The sequence below is a fragment of the Danio rerio genome, chromosome 15, assembly GCF_052040795.2.
Source record: "Danio rerio strain M-AB ecotype USA chromosome 15, GRCz13ab, whole genome shotgun sequence".
Classification (NCBI taxonomy): Eukaryota; Metazoa; Chordata; class Actinopteri; order Cypriniformes; family Danionidae; genus Danio; species Danio rerio.
Window position 1 is genome coordinate 17,654,943 of NC_141035.1, and position 20,683 is coordinate 17,675,625.

General features: G+C 36.0%; 1 protein-coding gene across 3 annotated transcripts in view; it reads left to right on the top strand.

Annotated features, from left to right (window-relative positions):
• Positions 1-20,683, top strand: part of nectin3a (nectin cell adhesion molecule 3a) — a 112,798-nt gene that overhangs the window by 77,818 nt on the left and 14,297 nt on the right. For 2 of the 3 annotated variants that reach the window (XM_087283835.1, XM_087283834.1), the window contains exons 4-6: positions 7,264-7,381; positions 10,682-10,833; positions 16,749-17,382. In XM_087283835.1, coding sequence (XP_087139961.1) covers positions 7,264-7,381; positions 10,682-10,833; positions 16,749-17,382 — 904 coding nt within the window. Of the gene's footprint in view, positions 1-7,263; positions 7,382-10,681; positions 10,834-16,748; positions 18,236-20,683 lie in introns of those variants that run through there. The other variant, XM_087283836.1, reaches the window with a different exon arrangement.

Consider the following 20,683-nt stretch of genomic DNA (forward strand, 5'->3'; position numbering starts at 1 on the left):
TTTTGGAATAAGGCTGTAACATTTAAAAAAATGTGGAAAAAGTGTAGTGCTATGAATACTTTCCGGATGCACTGTATATTCCCTCCAGTGCAGTAATATTCAAAATGTCTGTTAAAAGAAATTTGTTAAATGTAACAAAAAGTTGTCTTTTAATTATGGATGGATGAACTGTGAAGAGAATAGTGCAACACAGGCTCATTGTGGATACGTACCCCTGTCTACATTTCTGGCAGGTATGAATTATGTCGCCAGAGGTATGTCTGGCTGCATTTCGTCTTTAAAATTAACGCTATGGGGCAATATGATGTCGCCGACAGCTTTTGTTCCTTTTCACGCTACCGCCCACTACTTACCTCCATGTGGATGACTTTTCTGGTGGTTTTCCAGTGGCTTACCATGTACATCAGTGAACTTCGAACGCAGAGGGAAGTTGAAAGTGGCGGCAGGGTTCGAGTCTGTCAAAGAACTTTTCCAGAAACCAGGTAAAACCAGTTGGTCAGTCTGAGTCAGTCAACAGCAAGCTGGACTGGTCGGCTGAAGTATATATTGCGCCCTCTGTTGGATTTATGTGAGAAGAGGGTGTCCGAGAGAAATTTCATGTCATCAAAAAGCGTACACAGCAGCCTCTGGTGGATTGCAAAACAAAAACTGCAAGCAGATTCCAGTTCCAAACATAGACCTGGGTACACATCCGTTTTGAGCCTGGGTTGCAACATTGACACCTCACTGAGCCCAGTTTGTTAAAACACTTCACTGATGATTCACAATTTCATCCCATAATTCTCAAAAAGCATCGTGAGATCTAGGAAAAAAGATAGATACCGACAATATGTCAATTTAGGAGTAATTTTAACGTGATGTGCTTTTCTTGACATCTTGAGCCATCTGTTTGAAAGCTGTGCTGCTTAACGAAGTCTCTTTATGAAATATTGAGCACACCGAGGGCAGCAACAGGAGCGGAAATACAAATGGGAGAGTTCAAGCCGACAAAGGGAGGCTTTGGTACTCAATAAATCAAAGATTAAGTGTGTAAAATTGAGAAAAGTAATTTTGAGCGGGTAAAAATACTAAATAATAATGGTTTTGTCATAGCCCGTGCAGCCGTCCATGCAAACTTTTCAATAACCAGTATATCTGTCATGAGTTCCAGTAAGAAAATATCTAAACGCCTTAAAAACAAAATGTACTCACTTGAAGGAAAGTTTTAAAATAATGTTACATCAAATTTGTGACATATTTTCTTAAAGGTATATTTAAAAAGAAAAGTTTACACTTAAAAAAAGCTAAACTACTGTTTCATTCATTCTTTCAAATTAGATTTTTGTATTGGATTAAGTGAAAAATTCTGGTTTCAGCTTTTATTAACCTGTTTTATTCAATTGGGAAACAAATTGTTGGTATCCTTAAGGTGCTCTGGTTTCCCCCACAGTACAAAGACATGCAGTATAGGTAAATTTGATGAGCTAAATTGGCCATAGTGTATAAGTGTGTGTGTGTGACAATGCTATAATGTATGGGTGTTTTTCAGTACTGGATTGCTGCTGAAGGGCATCCACTGCATAAAACAAATGCTGGAATAGTTGGCGCTTTATTCCGCTGTGGCGACAAGGAAAATTAATGAATGGGTGAATGAATGTATTCAATTTGCCTTAAAGGAAAATAAATCAACCCCATTGGAAAAATGAAAGCCATTCTTTTTTCTCAAAGTATTTTTACTAGCACCTTTCATGTTATGCGACTATTTATGAAATATTTTTTATTTATATTCAGTGTATTTATGTTTATATTTTATGTATTTATAATGTAAATTTGATGACCTTTTGCATTACATTGATAGCCATACTAAAAGCACCAGCAGTTTACCTCAATAGAAATAGCATTTTTCCTAAAATCATTATTGTAGTTGAACCAAACAAATTAATTAATTAATATTGAGCAGTCTACTAATACTCAAATGGACCATCAAAATAAAGTGTTACCATTTATAGTTTTTAAAAATAAAATAAAAAAATATTTAATTTAAAAATATTTTACTTTTGATTACATTTTTTTTTTCTTCTTTGGGCAGAATAAATATTTTGATTAATATTACATTAAAATGTTGTAAAAAAATAAATAAATGAAATGTTGAAAAATACTATGGATCTCAGTGGTTACTGGGATCCAGCTTTCTTCAAAACATCTTCTTTTGTGTTTTTTAAAGCTAGAAAGAATCTCAAACAGGTTTTACACTGTAAAATGTTTCACAATGGTTAAACTTACAAACTCAAGTTTACCAGCTGCTATGAAAATGTCAACTCAACTTAGAGATTCATTGTTTCAACTTAAGATGTTGAGTTTCACAATATATTTTACTAAAACTCAACATCTTAAAATGAAACAAAGAATCTCTCTTAGTTGAGTTGACTCACATTTTCAAGGTGAGTCAACTCAAGCTGGTGAAGTTGAGTTTGTAAGTTTTACTAAGTAAAAAGGTTTTACAGCAAAACAATTGGAGGAGGAGTACTTTTTTGTCACTTTAATGTAACCCTCAATAATGGGCAGTTGTGATTTGCATTGTTGAGTAAGAGAGCAGAACATTCTCCATGCTGATACTAGTTTGATCGCGTTGTTGTTTGCATATCAACTGCTGGGGTTAAATCTCAAGGCTCTCCGTTTCAGTCCTGAGTCTGCTCTCCATTTCACACAGCCGTTTATTTTCTCAGCCCCATAAGCTTCAGTATCCTGAGGTTTGTGTGTAATTGAATTAGCCAATCAGATCTCATTCTCACACTCTCTTTAGAGTGTGAGAATGGTGTCATGCTCAGATTGAATGTCTCATTTAATTGATTTCACTTTTAATTGCTCAGAAAAAGAGATTGACATTAAACTGATAGTTTTCCAAGAAAGTTAAACATTTTACAACATACAGTAAACACACCCATAAAAAGATATTACATATATATATATATATATATATATATATATATATATATATATATATATATATATATATATATATATATATATATATATATATATATAGTTCTTTGTTTGGATCTTTGTTCTTTGTTTGGATATTTGCAGATATTTAAGAAACATGCTAAGTAATCATTCTTGTTTATCTGAAAGACAATGCTGAAGTCAGATATTCTGCTTGAAAATGTGCATTAGGCTTGATAGACAGGCGCACACACACTCCTGTTGGTCTTCAATTTGGCAACCTGCACTTGCATGTGTTTTGATCCAGGAATGCATCACCTTGTTCGACCATTAAAACTTACATACTGCACCTTTAGTTTGTTAGCTCCAATCTTGATTAATCTACATTGAAAAGCCACTGAATGGAGAAAGTAGAGAATTGGGGCTGGGTTGATAACATCAGTTATGTGACCTTACTTTTTGATTATTATGACGCAGTTGTTAAATCCAAAGTTGCATTTTGAAATGCACACTGACACAGTGTTGGGTAAAGTTACTTTTATAAGTAACATATTACAATCGTGAGTATCTTTTTTAAAAACGTAAAGGTTACTTAGTTACTTTTCAAGGAAAATAATGTGAATGTATGTGTTTTTTAAATGTAAGATAGGCTTAAGATTGTAATATATTACTTTTAAGTCATTTACACAACACTTTAAACTCAATGCACTTAATACAAAACTATGTTTAGTTAGGGCTGGGCGATAATTCGATATTGATAATTATCACGATATAAAATTTTTCGATAAAACGATAATGACAGTTCGATAATTGCTCGATAATATTTACACACTATGCGTAACATTACGCAAGCATTTTACAGCCTGCCCTTCCGACTGATGCATGCCATACAAGTTTACAGCCATACAGTGTTAGTTGCACTGAAAGAAGTAAGAAAGAAATAAGGTAAAAAAGGTCAGTCACAGACATTGTGACAAAGACTTGTGTCATCAAAAGCAGGCAACACCAAGAACCTGTTTTACCATGTAAAACAAGACCACCCTTATAAAGATGCTAAGAAATTACAGACATAAACAAGTGTTGGCAAACCAGCGCAGCTACCCAGCAGAGTCTCATGTCATCATTTTCGAAAGCCGCGCCTTATACAAGAAAAAAAAACCCGAAAAGACAGACGAAAGATATGACAGAACACAATCTCAATCACATCTCAATGAACACTTGATGCTTGCAGTAAACTACAGCCTGCATCATTTAACGGTATTTGTTAAGACAATAATAAGATCTTTTGATGTTAAGCTTGTTTCCTTTTTAATATTAAAATATTTGTTTTGAAATCTGTAATACCACTATTGTATCTCATCGACGGTAAAAGAACCAGCCTTTATATATTTAAAGCACATAATCACAGAGGAGAAATCAGATGCTCAAGACATAATCCTTAAAATAATGACATATTAAAAATGCAGCAAATATATGACAGACGTTTACAACAGCAACAGCTTTTTTTCCACTGAGCGAAACATCATCCACCCGCAGTTGTTTAAGGCTGACACGAACTAAATAAATATAAACATATTTCCTTGAAAATGTATCTTTTTGTAACAAATTTCGTTTTGTATAATGTGTAACTTAATTTTGAAGTATATTTTGTTGGTCAGTTATCTACAGCATAAACAAAAGGAACGAATAACATCTGAGGTGAAGCACTTTAACACAAGCCCGCTATAAGCTTTAGTGCCAAAACAATCCATCAAACTATTTTCACGGTTTTATTTTAAATCATTAACTAAGCGCGGTCTGAGCAGCATGAACTGGACGTGGTCTTTTCGCAGCACTGATAGATTTCTTGGGTTACCTCGGAATAATAAACTTGGATGGAGCTCAGAAGCTCGCTGTGTAAATGAAGAGGCTCACCGTCTGGCTCCCCGCATGTTTTCGTTGTGATGCGCGATTTGTAAATTGAGAGCCTGCATAGACCTATACGTGCTAGTCTGTCAGACAAACTTGGTCAAAACACGCGCGGATATATCGGAGATATGCACATAACAAGGTGTTATGCGACCCGCAATATGTGATGTGACAGCAAAAGTAAGGTAAACTGCACACACTTGATTATGTAATGCGTGGATGCGTCTCAGCGCAAAGCATAACTAAACCTTTACATCTCCATGCTTAATGAGTCATCGATAAGGTCTATCAATTAAAGCGTTATCGACAATCAATAGATCAAGTAATCATTAGCATCCCTAAATAAAATACATTAAAGTATATTTCACCCTAAATTCACCATACTCACCATTAAAAGGAGAGTTCATCCAAAACCGAAAATTCTGTGAAACTCACGTTGTTCCAAATCGTTTTTTTTTTTTTTTTTCTGATGTTGAACAATAATATCCAATAACTTGTTGGTAATGTCTTTGGTTGTTGAAAACTTGAACAAGTAAATGCTGAATTAAGATTGTTCTTTTGTTTAATATTTTATTATTTATATTGTCAGACAGCTAAAACATTTCACTAAATTTGTTAAATCAGCTGCACAAAGCCATTGGCATGCTGAAAATCTTATATAACTGATAGATATAAAGATTTTACATTTATCGTGATAAATATCGATATCGACTCATATGAAAAAAATATTGTGATCATTTTTTTGCCATATCGCCCTTCTCTATGTTTAGTGTTCTCCCAAATGAAACACAAACGTTTCTTCTAGTAACCATAAATTCAAACCATTTCCAAATCAAAGTTTAACAGTTGGCAAATTAGTACCAAACTAACAAATAGTACCAGTGTACCTTCCAGGAGTGACACATAGCCCTCGCCGTGGCCGTCCCTGATGTGCACCTTGGTAGTGCTGATAAATGTGTGGGCGGGACTGAGAGCTGTGCTAACCCATTGGAGAGAGTGTTTGTATATATATATACAAGTGGGTAACACTTTATAATAAGGTTCATTAGTTAATGCATTTACTAACATGAACTAATCATGAACAACACATGTACAGCATTTATTAATCATAATTTAACATTTACTGATGCATTATTAACATCCAAGTCCATGCTTGTTAACATTAGTTAATGCACCATGAATTAACATTAACTAACATGAACATATATATATATATATATATATATATATATATATATATATATATATATATATATATAGTATAAATGCACAGCCCTTGGTCACGCTGATCACTCCATGCAGAAGTATAAACCAAGCTTAACATGTCTGGGTGGTATGCTTCTTTGGGGCTTCTCCACACCAGATGTGGGAAAGACAGTGAAGGTGGACTCATCTGAGAACAATACATTTTGTTTCACATTGTCCAAAGGCCAAGATTTTTGCTGCTGGCACCATTGAAAGTGACATTTGGCATTGGCATGAGTGGCCAAAGCTTTGGCTATACAAACCCAACAGTACAAAGTGGTGTAGAAAAATGGATAATTACGTGAAATTTGATGCACTTTAATATTTTCTTTTTATGTGCGACCTCCACTGAACACTTTTTGTAGTAGGCTTGCCATCCAGTTAACACAATTACTTTATGAAACATATATGAAACAAAGTCTCAGCTTTCTATTCTGACAGCTTTATTGAACAGTGAGTGTCATTTTGATGCTCTGAAATGTGGCATGCCTTACTGCTGTGGTAGCCTCTGTTCAAACAGCACATGAACAACATATATTTCCTTGTGAACACTAGTTATAGCTCGAAATAAAAATGAATGGAGATCATGCTGTAGGTGTCCAACAGTAAAAATACTGGAATGTATCATTTCCCTTGTAATCCAGGCATTGTTTAAGCCAAAAAGACATCAGTAAAACAGCTTGTAAACTCCTGCAACATTAGATTGACCTCAGAATGTTATTCAATGTCCACAGCTTGACATTTTAGACATCTTTAGAGAGAAATATTAAACATTACATCTTTAGAGAGAAATATTTTGTTGAATACTTACATTTTACATATCCATTATATGTTTGCTTAAGTTTTTAGTGTTGTCTCATTTGTTGTAGGTTTGGATGAATCTATCAAAAATGTATATAGAGCTGTGACAAATTGTTGCTTTTTGGTTTTATTGCTTTTATTTCTACTTGGATAAATGAAAAAATGTAATCAAAATTATTATGCTTTGTGATTTACAGTATTAACCAAAAAACGCATGGATTTGTGAAGTACACTATGCATTAAACCCTACAAAATATCCTCTGTTGTGTTCACTGGAAGAAAGAAAATGGGTTTTACTTTTGCTCTGCACTATATAATTTTATAGCAAGGTGATGCTCATGTTCAGGCTTTTAATTTCATGCAACAATGACTTGAATTATTTTACAGTTGTTCCAGATGTTATGGTGATAGGCGGGAAGAATGTGTGGTACGTTGGACAAAAAGACGTCCAGCTGGACTGTAAAGCCAATGCAAACCCACCAGCCCTGTTTTACCTTTGGACCAGGTCTGTTTACACTAACATTTGCTATCTTTATTAGACATGTCAGTTCAATGGTATGATCACTTTAGATACACAGATAGACACACACATGTGTTAGTACTGGTGGTTTACAAGGACTCTCAATATAGGCATAATGTATTTTATTCTGTAAAAACATGCTTATTATATGGTCCTACCCATAAACCTAACCCTCACAAGAAACCTTTGGATAATTGTGAATGTCAAAAGACTGTGTTCAGTATGATTTTTAAGCATTTTGAACTACAAGGACAAGTCCTCATAAAACACATCAGTGTTGTAATACCTATGTCACACCTATGTCATTATAGAAATTTCTGTTCTTGTAAACCACCAAAAATGCACACACACACATTCACAAACATGTTGGTAGTTTAAGAGGACTCTTTATAGGTGTAATGTATCTTATTGAAAAAAAGCTTAATATATTAGAGATAGTGTATATCCAGGTGGTTGTTATGGCAAAATAAAGATAAACAGGCTTTTCTGCAGCTTGATGTGAAGTGCTTTGCTGTGTTCACACCAGACGCAGCACGCGCAAATAAATCATGCTATTCGCGTGTAAATAGTTGCGTGAACATTTTGAGTTCATTTGTTTCAGTCGCGCATCAAATTCACTTCACAATAGATGCAGATTCTTCTGTTTGCCCGTAGCAGCTTCCCTGCTAAATGACTAACATGGATTTTATTGAGAGAATAGCCAATGATTTATGTGCTTTAGGAAGGCTGAAAAACAGCGTAGATTCGTTCGGCGCTGTGTCTGAGTCTACTAGATCCTGATTTAAGAGGTGCACCCAGCTCTCTGAGTTCATAAACTCCTCTAGAAACTGAACCTGGATGCTGGAAGCTTTTAGAGTTGCTTCTAACTGAGCCAAGCTCAGTTTGATGAGCTATTGTCCTGTCACTAAGAAAATTTCTCCTTGGGACACCAACAACAGGCACTTTGTCATAATCCTGCAAGTTCATGAGCAAGAGCAAGTTCATGATTGGTTAACATCCGCGTGAATGTCCACTGAAGGTCAGATTTTCCAAATCAAGCGACTTTGGCATTAAGCTGCCTTTCCACTGCACACGACAAACAACAAGTGACAGATAGTTTTTCTCGTTATTTCTGAATCAGAAAAAAGTCTTTATTAAAAAAAAATTTTATTCGTAAATGAGTAATAACAAAATATATATTTTTATATTGTCTCCACATTCTCTCAAAGTTTTTGTGGTCTATGATTTTCTAGTATTCATTCATTCAACCATGGTAAACGCACAGAGAATAAAGGCTCTTGCTTTTGCACTGCTGTATTTCGGACACTGTGAGAACAGTTTCTCTTCCATGGTGCACGACAAAATTAAAAATTCTGTGCGACTGTCACAAAAGGGTGTATTCTGACAATCTTGTCCAAATGTCCTGGGCAGTTGAAAGGTGGCTTTAAACGTGTCAAACGTGCAAAATGCTCATCTTACAACGCAGGATATCTATTTGCATCTTAGCATTGATTTAATGTGTAAATCACTCACGCTGGATGCTTCATTCGCCTCTGGTGTGAACGCACCATTACCGTACGTTCACACCGAAAGCGGCGAGAGCGTCAAAGTAGCCGGAAGTCATTCATTTTCAATGAGAGCCGGCGGCGATAGGCGACGATAAGCGGCGAGGAGCAGTGCGGCGCGTCTTCGCCGGCGTGAGCGTCGAGGAGAGTTGAAATGAAGTCAACTTTATGGTAATGAGCTATGACGCGTTTCGGCGGCAAGCAATCAGAATGAAGACGTCCACCGCTTGATAGCAGTTCAGGGAACACAGACCTGTGAACTTTGGTTCCGACCACAGTTGTTCCCAAGGGTTTGATTATTGCGGTCGCCGGATTTCCAATTATTTACAATGTTTTCCTACAGGAACATACATTAAATAAGTTACTGGCGAGTTACTGATGTTCATTAATGTTATATAAATTTATCTTTAAAAAGCGGGAATCTCACGCGATGTGACAGTACAAAACAGTACTGCTGCTTCAGGATATTTCAGACATATGGACACATATTGGATAAATAGAGCAAAGCCACACCACACGCAACTTGATCTTCGATTGTTATATGAATTTGATAAAAAGTGCGCAACATTTTCACGCTAAAAACATGCCTTATGCAGGAATGTAACTGATATGCTGCAACGGCTCCTTTAAATATGAGATCAATGTAGCGAGTTTTGACGCTCTCGCCGCCGGAGCTGAAGGCAGACAGCGTTGTCGCCAGGGCGGCCAGAGCGACCTTGGACGCTCTCGCCGCTTTCGGTGTGAACGTACGGTTATACTGCAAAAACAAGCATCTGGATTTACTTTATGCTGCTTATTACTCAGCTACTTGCCTCAAAACATAAATAATTGGACAGAAAACATTTGTTCTGAGCTAGAATTGTTTATTAATTCTTTAAAGCTAACATAAGCAAAAATGGCTGAATGGAGCATACACTAACATATGTATTATTCAGTCACACGATGGCGACAACCTCGGAAGGCTGTTGTATGTGGCTTAAGGTCTTTATTCTGAAAAAAAAAAAAAAACACTTGGATGTTTTCTGTCCAGCTTTTTATATTGCCACCCTTTCCACAAATAGACTCGTAGTAGACACAAAACATCGTTCAAAGCTGTAATCGTTCACTAATCTGTCCATTATTCAGTGACAAAATGGCACCAAACTAAACATAGTAAAAGACAGAAGAGAATATAAATAGATGTAAACATATTCACTGGTAGTCAAAATGATTTGAAATACCCAAATGTATGTTATACATTTGTTATTCAGCAGTTGTTATCCCAGAACCTATGTTATTCAGCAGTTGTTATCTCAGAATAACATACTTGTTGTGACTGACTAATCAGAATCAAGTATTCCAGACAGGGGTGTAATTAATGGCCTTACCCTAAACCCAACCCTGACAGGAAACCTGTAGCAAATTTTGAACATGAAAACACTTTTGAATTATGAGGACACAAGACATGTCCTCAAAAAACATTTTTTATTACTAAAATTGTAATACCTAGTTCATACCAAAGTAATTATACAAACTGGTGTCCTCTTAAGCCACACACACACACACACACACACACACACACACACACACACACACACACACACACACACACACACACACACACAATCAGACAGACAAAGATACAGAGTTCAAGATGTGGTTAGGGCCTTGCTGTATGAGATGAATTCAAGCTTTGTTTAGGGTGGCTTTCTCCTGAAAAACTGGCTCTAAACTGATAATCCTGTCTTTTGTCACCCTTTAGGCTGGACGCACTAATGCCTGCAGGTGTAAACATGCATAATGGCAGTCTAGTGTTTACTCGTCCTTTAGAGGCGACCGACTCTGGACAATACAGGTGTGAAGTTCAGAACGATGTTGGCCAGAACTTTCATGACGTGCCCTTCTTGGTACTAGGTGAGAAGTTTCTTGTAACCTTTTATGTCCACACATACCACTGATGATGTTTAGTCCAGTGTGTTTAGTCCAGGTTAGTGGGGGGTTTAGGTTTGATAGATTATGTTCTGACACCCTGTTGAAATACACACATTCATAGTTACTCAAGTGAGGCACTGAGGCATGAACAAGATGCCAAGTTAGATTCTAAGCTGGATAAAAATGACAAGCTTTAGAAATAGTTTTTTTTTTTTTTTTTTTTTTTTTTTGCTTTATAATGAACTCAGATTTACTATATTGAATTATTGAATGGTCAGATATTTGAAATCAGGCATTTAGCATTTTCAGGTTTCATACTGACCAAAGTCAATGTTTTTTTTAACCCTTTAACTTGCATTGTATGTTACTAATTTCCTTTTTTATAATAACCTATAGAAAACGGTTAAAGGGCAGTTATGGTGCTAAAGGGGTAAGTTAATGGGTTGCCTAAAAAAACAAACACTCAAGGTATTTTCAAGTTTTATTCTAGTACATAAAACATGTCAGTAATACCTTGTGTCATTTTTAAGGAGGTCATGAAATGATTAATGGAAAATTTCCTTGATCTTTGATCTTTAGACACATAAAAGGTCATTCATTCATTCATCTTCTTGTCAGCTTAGTCCCTTTGTTAATTCGGGGTCGCCACAGCGGAATGAACCGCCAACTTATCCAGCAAGTTTTTACAACCCATCTCTGGGAAACATCCACACACACATTCACACACACACTCATACACTACGGACAATTTAGCCTACCCAATTCACCTGTACCGCATGTCTTTGGACTGTGGGGGAAATCGGAGCACCCGGAGGAAGCCCACGCGAAGGCAGGGAGAACATGCAAACTCCACTCAGAAACGCCAACTGAGCCGATGTTCGAACCAGCGACCCAGCGACCTTCTTGCTGTGAGGCGACAGCACTACCTACTGCACCACTGCCTCGCCTATCTTTAACTTGAGATTTATATTTAACTTATTTTAAAATTACAATTTATTTTCGCTTGATTTAGTATTGAATATTTAATATTTTTCAGCTCTAATAAGTAAAAAACAAAACCCTATGTTAAGTTATATAAACTGTCAAATAAGCATGCCTTCTTTTGCTTTTTATGTGAGCTCTTTATTCGGTTATGGTGTAGTTTGTTTCTTCTATGTGATAGACGGCTGTCTAAAATGTGGAGCAGGTTATTCTCTGAATGCAAATTACATGTGAAATAAAGACATTATGCTGTGTTTTCTGGAAAGAGCCAAAGAACAGATACGATCTAACAGGCAGAATACTTGTGTTTTTGCTAAATTGCAGTTTCAGGTTATGTTTTGTTATTGTTAATGTTCTCCCACACATACTTCGAATTGTCCCACATTTAGTTTAAGTGACGGTCATGCTAGAAATCTTGTGCACTGGCAAAAAAAAGCATCCCTGAAAGGATTAAGGATTATTATGTGCAATATTGTGTGTTAGGGTTATTATTTGAGAATTGACTTTGACTAAGCAGCGATTTCAAGGAAGATATGCTAAATCTGACAGGGGTGTCATTTTTTGATGATAAAACCCACAATTTACAAACAAGGCACAATTCAACACAGAAACTAAATAACAGACTATATTGGATCTGATAGTACTGTCATAGCGTGTCTTTTATTACATGTTAACTATTACTTTTTCATTTATTAGAGATAATTTGATATTTACGCATTTTAACCTCAATTACAGTAGTGTTGTTAACCAATCATATCAGTGGGTGTTTACATCTTATTTATAGTTTGCCACACCTATTCAAACTGTTCAGATAAGGAGAGTATAAAATCAGGACAGAACATTTAAATTAAGATGGAAGTCATCCGGTTTTTATTAGAAGTCTTAATAACATAAGTGGACCTCACACAACACTACAAAATAAAACAAAACAGTTCATGACCCCTTTACACAAACTGTATTAACTCAAAATTTTCAACTTGAAGATGTTAAATTTAGATTAAAAAGACTTGGCTGAAGCATAATGGTGATAACGACAAGTCATGATTATGGTGTAGTTTTTATTTTATTTATTTATTTTTTTTGCATTTACGTTTTTTATTGCTTCTGATGAATGTGTTTAGGCTATGAAAATACACTCACTGGCCACTTTATCAAGTACACCTGTCCAACATCTCGTTAATGCACGTTTCTAATCAGGCAATTTCATGGCAGCAACTCAATGCATTTAGTCCAGTAGACATGGACAAGACGATCTGCTGCAGTTCAAATCGTGTATCAGAATGGAGAAGTAAGGTGAATTAAAAGACTTTAAATGTGGCATGGTTGTTGGTACCAATTGGGCTGGTCTGAGTATTTCATAAACTGCTGATGATTAAGGGTTAGGGTTAGAGTTCGGGTTAGGGTTAGGTCTGAAAAAGAGAAAATATCTAGTGAGTGGCAGTTCTGTGGGCGCAAATGCCTTGTTGATGCAAGAGGTCAGAGGAGAATGGCCAGACTGGTTGCAGCTGATAGAAAGGCAACACTCAAATAACCACTCGTTACAACCAAATAATGCAGAAGAGCATCTCTGAACGCACAACAAGTCCAACCTTGAGGCGGATGGTCTACAGCAGCAGATGACCACACTGGGTGCCACTCCTGTCAGCTAAGAACGGAAAACTGAGGCTACAGTTCGCACAGGCTCACCAAAAATTGTACAATAGAATATTGGAAAAACTTTGCCTGGTCTGATGGGTCTTTCTGCTGCGACATTCAGATGGTAAGATCAGAATTTGGCGTCAGCAACATGAAAGCTTGGATCCATTTTGCCTTGCATCAATGGTTCAAGCTGGTGTTAATGGTGTAATGGTGTGGGGTAAATTCTCCTGGCACACTTTGGGCCCATTAGTACCAATTGAGCATTGTGCCTACCTGAGTATTGTTGCTGACCATGTCCATCCCTTTATGACCACAGTGTACCCATCTTCTGATGGCTGAGTGCGAATCAACTCAGGCTGGTTTCTTGAACATGACAAAGAGTTTAACTGTACTTAAATGGCCTCCACAATCACAGGAACTCAATCCAATAGAGTACCTTTGGGATGTGGTGGAACTGGAGATTAACATCATGGATGTGCAGTCGATAAATCTGCAGCAACTGCATGATATTATTATGTCAATATGGACCAAAATATCTGAGGAATAATTCCAGTACCTTGTTGAATCTATGCCTCAAAGGATTGAGGCAGTTCTGAAGGCAAAAGTAGATCCAACTTGGTACTAGTAAGGTGTGCCTAATAAAGTGGCCAGTGAGTGTATGTTAGAATACTATATTTATTTGTCAAGGTTATTAATAAACAAAATATATAAGAATCAACAATTTTGTTGGTTACAGATTTTACTCTATTGTTATTATGACTAATATCATATGAATATGATTTTACTCTATTGTTATTAACAGTATGGGGTTTTGTGGAGTGAACAAGAATAATGCTGATTTTCTTCTTTTTTTTTGTGATACATTTTTAGATTACAAAACCTGTTGTCCATTCAGGTTAAATCTTGAACAGCCTGGAAAAACCTGACAAACCTCGCAGGATGTTTTGACATTGTTTTGTTGTTACAAACTGTATTGAGAGTATTTCCTGTTACTAAATATGTCAATTCCTGAATGTCTTGTTGAAAATACCATTAACAGAAGCTTTTTTCTAAAAGTTAAACTTGCCAAATGCTCCATAATTGACCTGTGAGGTTTATACAGTGACGTAAATATAGTTGGATCAAACTTGTAGTAGTTTAAATTCAATCAAGTCTCTGCCACTGTGTGATTTTTACCACATATCTGGCTTTCCTCAGGGAGGAAAACAAGGATATTGCAGCAGTTTTTGGATTTTATTGGCACGCAAACAGCAAAGGACAAAAAAAAATCAAGAGCTGGCTTCTTGGTCTATAGAAAAGTTTAAAGTGACTTTCTTAAAATGAAAGTCCTATTTCAGTAAATGGATGCACCAAATAGTTCCACATTTATTCTAACAAAAAGAGCAATAGTTTTAACATCTTGTCTTTTGTCCCATGAGAAGATCTTCTCCTTTCTTACAGAGTCTTCACAAACCTCCGCATTTATATAATTGTGCCCTTTGGTGCCTAAAGCTGCTGTAACATCAGCAAGATTCTGTTTTCCTCTTTGTCATATCAGTCCTGTCCTTTTATCTTGAGAGAAACACCTTTACTCCAAACAGTACTTTTCCTTTGCTCCCACAGAATCTGCTTTGGAAAAACCTTCCTGAAAGTTTGCGGATAGGTTTTGGGATGCACAAAATACTGTTAAATAAATATTATCTTTTTTTTTTTTATTATTCCTATTTGTATTTTTTTGCCAATATTCATTTTGTTTTGGGTTTTACAAAGCCTAATAATCTATTAATACATTAGATATAATCTTTAAAGAACATTCTGTTTATTTGGAAAATATTGTTTACAACTCCACTAGAGTTAAAACATTAACATAATCGTTTTCAATAAAATGGAGCATTTTAACATCCAAAAATCCATGTTAATGTAATTCATTATTAATTTCCAACATTTGTAGTATAGTTTATGTAGTTATAGAAAAGTCTGGCAATTCTAGTGTTAAAAATGGAGGCCATTTTGAGTACAGTGAACCCATTTTCATGTTCAAGAAAGTAGTCTGAGATGATTTGCACTTATTGACATAGCACATCATTCTGCTGGAAGTAGCCATCAGAAGATGGGTACACTGTGGTCATAAAGGGGTTGACATGGTCAGCAACAATACTCAAGTAGGCTGTGGTGTTGACATACTGTAATGCTCAAGTGGTACTTATGGGCCCAAAGTGTGCCAAGGAAATATCCCTCACACCATTACACCACCACCAGAAGCCTGAACCGTTGATAGGAGGCAGGATGGATTCATGCTTTAATGTTGTTGATGCCAAATTTTGACCCTACCATCCAAATGTTGCAGCTGAAATCAAGACTCATCAGACCAGGCAACATTTAACATTTTTCCATTCTTCTATAGTGCATTTTTGGTGAGCCTGTGTGAACTGAAGTCTCAGTTTCCTGTTCTTAGTTGACAGGAGTAACACCTTGTGTGGTCTCCTGCTGCTGTAGCCGATCCGCCTCAAGGTTGGACATGTTGTGCATTCAGAGATGCTCTTCTGCATACATCAGCTGTAACGAGTGGTTAGTTGAGTTACTGTTGCCTTTCTATCAGCTGGAACCAGTCCGGCCATTCTCCTCTGACATCAATAAGGCACTGGATATTTTCTCTTTTTCTGACCATTCTCTGTAAACCCTAGATATGGTTGTGCAGGACAATTCCCAGTTGATCAGCTATTTCTGAAATACTCATACCAGCCCGTCTGGCACCAATAACTATGCCACGTTCAAAGTCACCTAAATCACATTTTTTCCCCATTCTGATGCTCGGTTTGAACTGAAGCAGATCATCTTGACCATGCAGACATCCCTACTTTAGAAAAGTAATTTCCGGGTGGAACATAAATGATTTGCGGGAGGTTGCGGGAGTTGTGGTAGGGTGTATGCACGATGTATAAATGCGCGATTTCCGGAAGATTATCATTCGTTTGCAGGCAGCTGGGAGTCTCTACGCATATGGAGGACTTGGGATGTTTGGACCATGTCTACATGCCTGAATCTATTGTTTTAAAGATACCTTTTTACACCTTTTAAAGGCCTTAAAGTGCTTAGACCCTGTTGATTGTTAATGCAGCTACATTTATTCATGTGTTTTTTTTAATAAATAAACCTATTTAAAAAAATGTTATGTTCATTTTTCCTCTCAGAGTTTTACAAAGAATTTCTACACCAATCTATAATATTGGTCAATCACCACCAGACAGTCATCTCTAATCCTCTATTTCTTTGTCTCTGTTTTAATATTTCCCTCACAGATCCTCCACCCACCACTGCAGCCCCGACCACCACCACCACCTTCTCCAAGTCCCTCCACCCCGACACCAGTTTGACTATCACGGCTCCAATCAACCAGCGGGCCCACTTTAGCTCCCCGACTCGTTCCTCTCCGCGGGACGCCGATCTGTCAACTCTCGTAGGTGGCATTGTCGGTGGGATCCTCATCCTGGTGCTGCTGTTGGCTCTAGCTGGGGCTTTCTACATGCGCCGTCGTCGGACATTCAGAGGGGACTATTATACAAAACAATACATAGGCCCATCGGACATGCAGAAGGAGTCACAACTGGATGTTCTTGAGCCGCACGAGCTTCAGGATGTTTACGGAGACGATTCGGGCAACGGCAGCCAGGATTTGAAGCCCAAGCCTGAAGGAGACATCATTTACCCTGACTATCCCAACGACCACAAAGACACGGAGGGTTGGGGCGACAATCTCAGCCTTCAGAGGGAAGCCAGTTATTATTCTGACCACCACAACCATCATAATGTGAACCCCAGTGGGCCGCCGCTGCACAACGGCTCCCCCTACCTGCGGGACGAGTGCTTCGATAATGCCACAGACAATGATTACGTGTCGCACATCGACGGGTCCGTGATCTCGCGCAGGGAATGGTATGTTTGAGAAGGACTTTTATTAAACAGCCGAACAGTAATTTAAGTAAAGCGGAGAAAGTGTTATTTAAATTGGGTGGACAGGCGAGATGTGTATGTTGTATGAGTGGTGAGTAGTGCAGTCAAACAATTAATCGCGATGTTTTTCACTTGGTGCGTTGATCGGTTAGATTGATAAAACAGGAAGTACTGATCCACAATCATACAGTATGTTAAATATTTTTGTTTTGATGTTTTTTTTTACATTCGTCAGTAAAGTGATAAATGTTTCAGCGCAGTCTTTAAAGCCTAAATGTTTATTCCTGACCAATGTTAAATAAAACTTCAAGAACTTCAAGAATATTCGCACTTTAGTGCTTTAGATTACTAATTCCTGTATATATAAATAAATAATATACGTTGGATATAAATGTAAATATTTTTGTTGATGCGATTTATGTATATGTGTGTGTTTATATACATAATCAATATATACAATTGGCACACATGTATTAAATAAATATTAAAAATTGTTTTGATTAATGCAATTAATCCCGATTAATCGTTTGACAGCACTAGTTGTATGTATTTTATGTATTCTCAGAGCTCCGTTTACGTTTTATGCCTAGCAAAATGGCTGTAATTTGCTGCAGATCTGTTCTTGGGGATGTAAAGGGAGAGGTTTACATGGTTTATGATCACAGGGTGGATTTACACAAAGAAAACAAGTCTGCTAAAATTAAGCTGCACTGTGTGCGTAACCCGTAGCAGTTACCACACCACTTATGACTGTTAGCTTTCGAACCAGGTGCAGCACAGTCTTGCTTTTTTCCTCTCTCACTGCTTTTTTATTATTAAGTATATATATATATATATATATATATATATATATATATATATATATATATATATATATATATATATATATATATATATATATATATATATATATATATATATATATATATATATATGACAACTCCAGGCTAGGAGCAAAACATGCTGTAGTTTAACATGAAAAGTCACAAAAACTGAGTTTGAAAGTATTGATTTTTTTCTCATCAGTATTTTGGTCTCGTTTTCTAGAAGAAGAAAAAAATTTTAACAATATATTATGTTCACTCAATGTAATCAAATCAATGCCATACATATCTTTGAAATAGAGTTAAAAAGCTAAATTTGCATAAGATTGCATAAATAATATTTATAAATGTACATTTACAGTTTAAAGGAAGTTTTATTATTGAGCAAAAAATTGAGCAGTTATTATTATACTTAGTAGTATAAATAAATCAGTATTGCAAAAAGAATACTGCATGAAGAATATTTAAAAGTGTACTAATTTGGTGTCTGCTGTATACATGTTCAGGTACTGGTATTAATAGCATAAAATAAGACAAATAAATATAATTTACTCTTTATAATGAGATTTTTACTACTCTGATAATGTTTTGTTTACAATATAAAAAGCGATTAGTTAAGAGTAAACCCTTTGCTTTTAAAGCAATTAGTTGACTTTACTTAAAAAAGTGAGTAAACCTATAGCTTTTAAAGCGATTAGTTCTTTACATAAAAAGTGAGTTAACATGTTGCTTTTAAAATGATTAGTTGACTTTACTTAAAAAGTGAGTTAACTTGTTGGTTTAAAAGTGATTAGTTGACTTTACCTAAATATTGAATAAACCAGTTGCCTTTTAAAGCGATTAGTTGACCTTACTTAAGAAAAGTGAGTAAACCTATTGCTTTTAAACAGATTAGTTGACTTTACTTAATGTTGCATTTAAAGAGATTGGTTGACTTTACTTTTAAAACAATGAGTAAACCCATTGCTTTTTTAAACCGTAAGGTTGACTTTACTTAAAAGGGTGAGTTAAATCATTGCTTTTAAAACGATTAGTTAACTTTAAAAAGCGAGTAAACCTGTTGCTTTTAAGGCGGTTAGTTCAATTTACTTAAAAAAGTGAGTTGACATGTTGCTTTTAAAGAGATTGGTTGACTTTACTTTAAAAAGTGAGTAAACGCGTTGCTTTTAAAAAGATTAGTTGACTTTACTTTAAAAATTGAGTTAACTCGTTAGTCGTAAAGGGATTAGTTTGATTTACAAATTGAGTAAACCAGTTGCTTTAAAAGCGATTAGTTGACTGTTCTTTAAAAGGTGGATTAAACCAATTGCTTTTGAAGCAGTTAGTTGACTTTACTTAAAAAGTGAGTAAACCAGTTGCTTTTTAAAGCGATTAGTTGACTACTTAAAGTGAGTTAACTCATTAGTTAAAAACGATTAGTTTACTTTACTTTAAAAAAGTGAGTAAATTACCATTGCCTTAAAATTAAGTAAATTAAACATAATATATTATATTTATATAAAATAAACCTTAAAACAAATCATGGACATTTTCCTTTAACCAAAGACTTGTATGTACACAAAACTGCATTCAGTTTTTCTTCAGAAAAAAAGTACTATTGTTCTCGTCTTAAGCATATTTTTTAAAAAACGTTTAAGGAAACACACTTATTTCAAGAGACATCGTGCAAATTTTACTTCTAATTTAAAGCATTTTTAACAAATTAACATATATTTTTAACTAGAAAAAAGACACAAATACTGATCAGACAGCTGATTTGCAGGGAATGACTGCTACACATGTGGTTTAATTTTGCTCTCTATTTTGCTGTATTTGATGAGACGGCAGTGTCTTTATCGTGAATGGATCAGTAGCAGGTCTGATGTGGTCTGACGGTGGGCTGAAGTTCACCACCACACATCAAAACCACCACGCTTTTACCAAAGCCTTGTGGCCTTCACCAATTTTACTGCACTCCTTTTAATTTCCTCTTTTTCTGCTCTCCTTTTCTCCACCCTTGCTCCTCACTTACACTCCATACACTTACGCTTTCCCGGAATGCCGTGTCTGGCGCATGGGCTTCACCTCAAACACACTGCTTTGTAATTAATATTACTGCCGAGCATCTGTTTTCCTCCACGAGTCACCACGGTTTGCACGCCTGCTGAAAAAGATACAGCAGTTGCTAATGCTTGCTAATTCATTGTTCATAAATCAGCGGCAGTGTTTCTGCAGCTGCACTACAGTCTGCTTTGAGTTTGCAAGAGCGCAGGCTTATTTTGTTCTGCAGATTAAGCTGCTTTTCCATTTTTTATTTATTTATTTTTATTATTAATGAGGGAGATATTTGGGTGGATAATTATCAGGAAGAGACTGTTTACTGTGGTTGAAAAAATGAAATTTCATAGAAGTTTTACTGTTTAAATCCCAGTGTTTTTTTTTTCTTCTAAAAAATATTGTTTTGTTTTGTTTTGATTCTA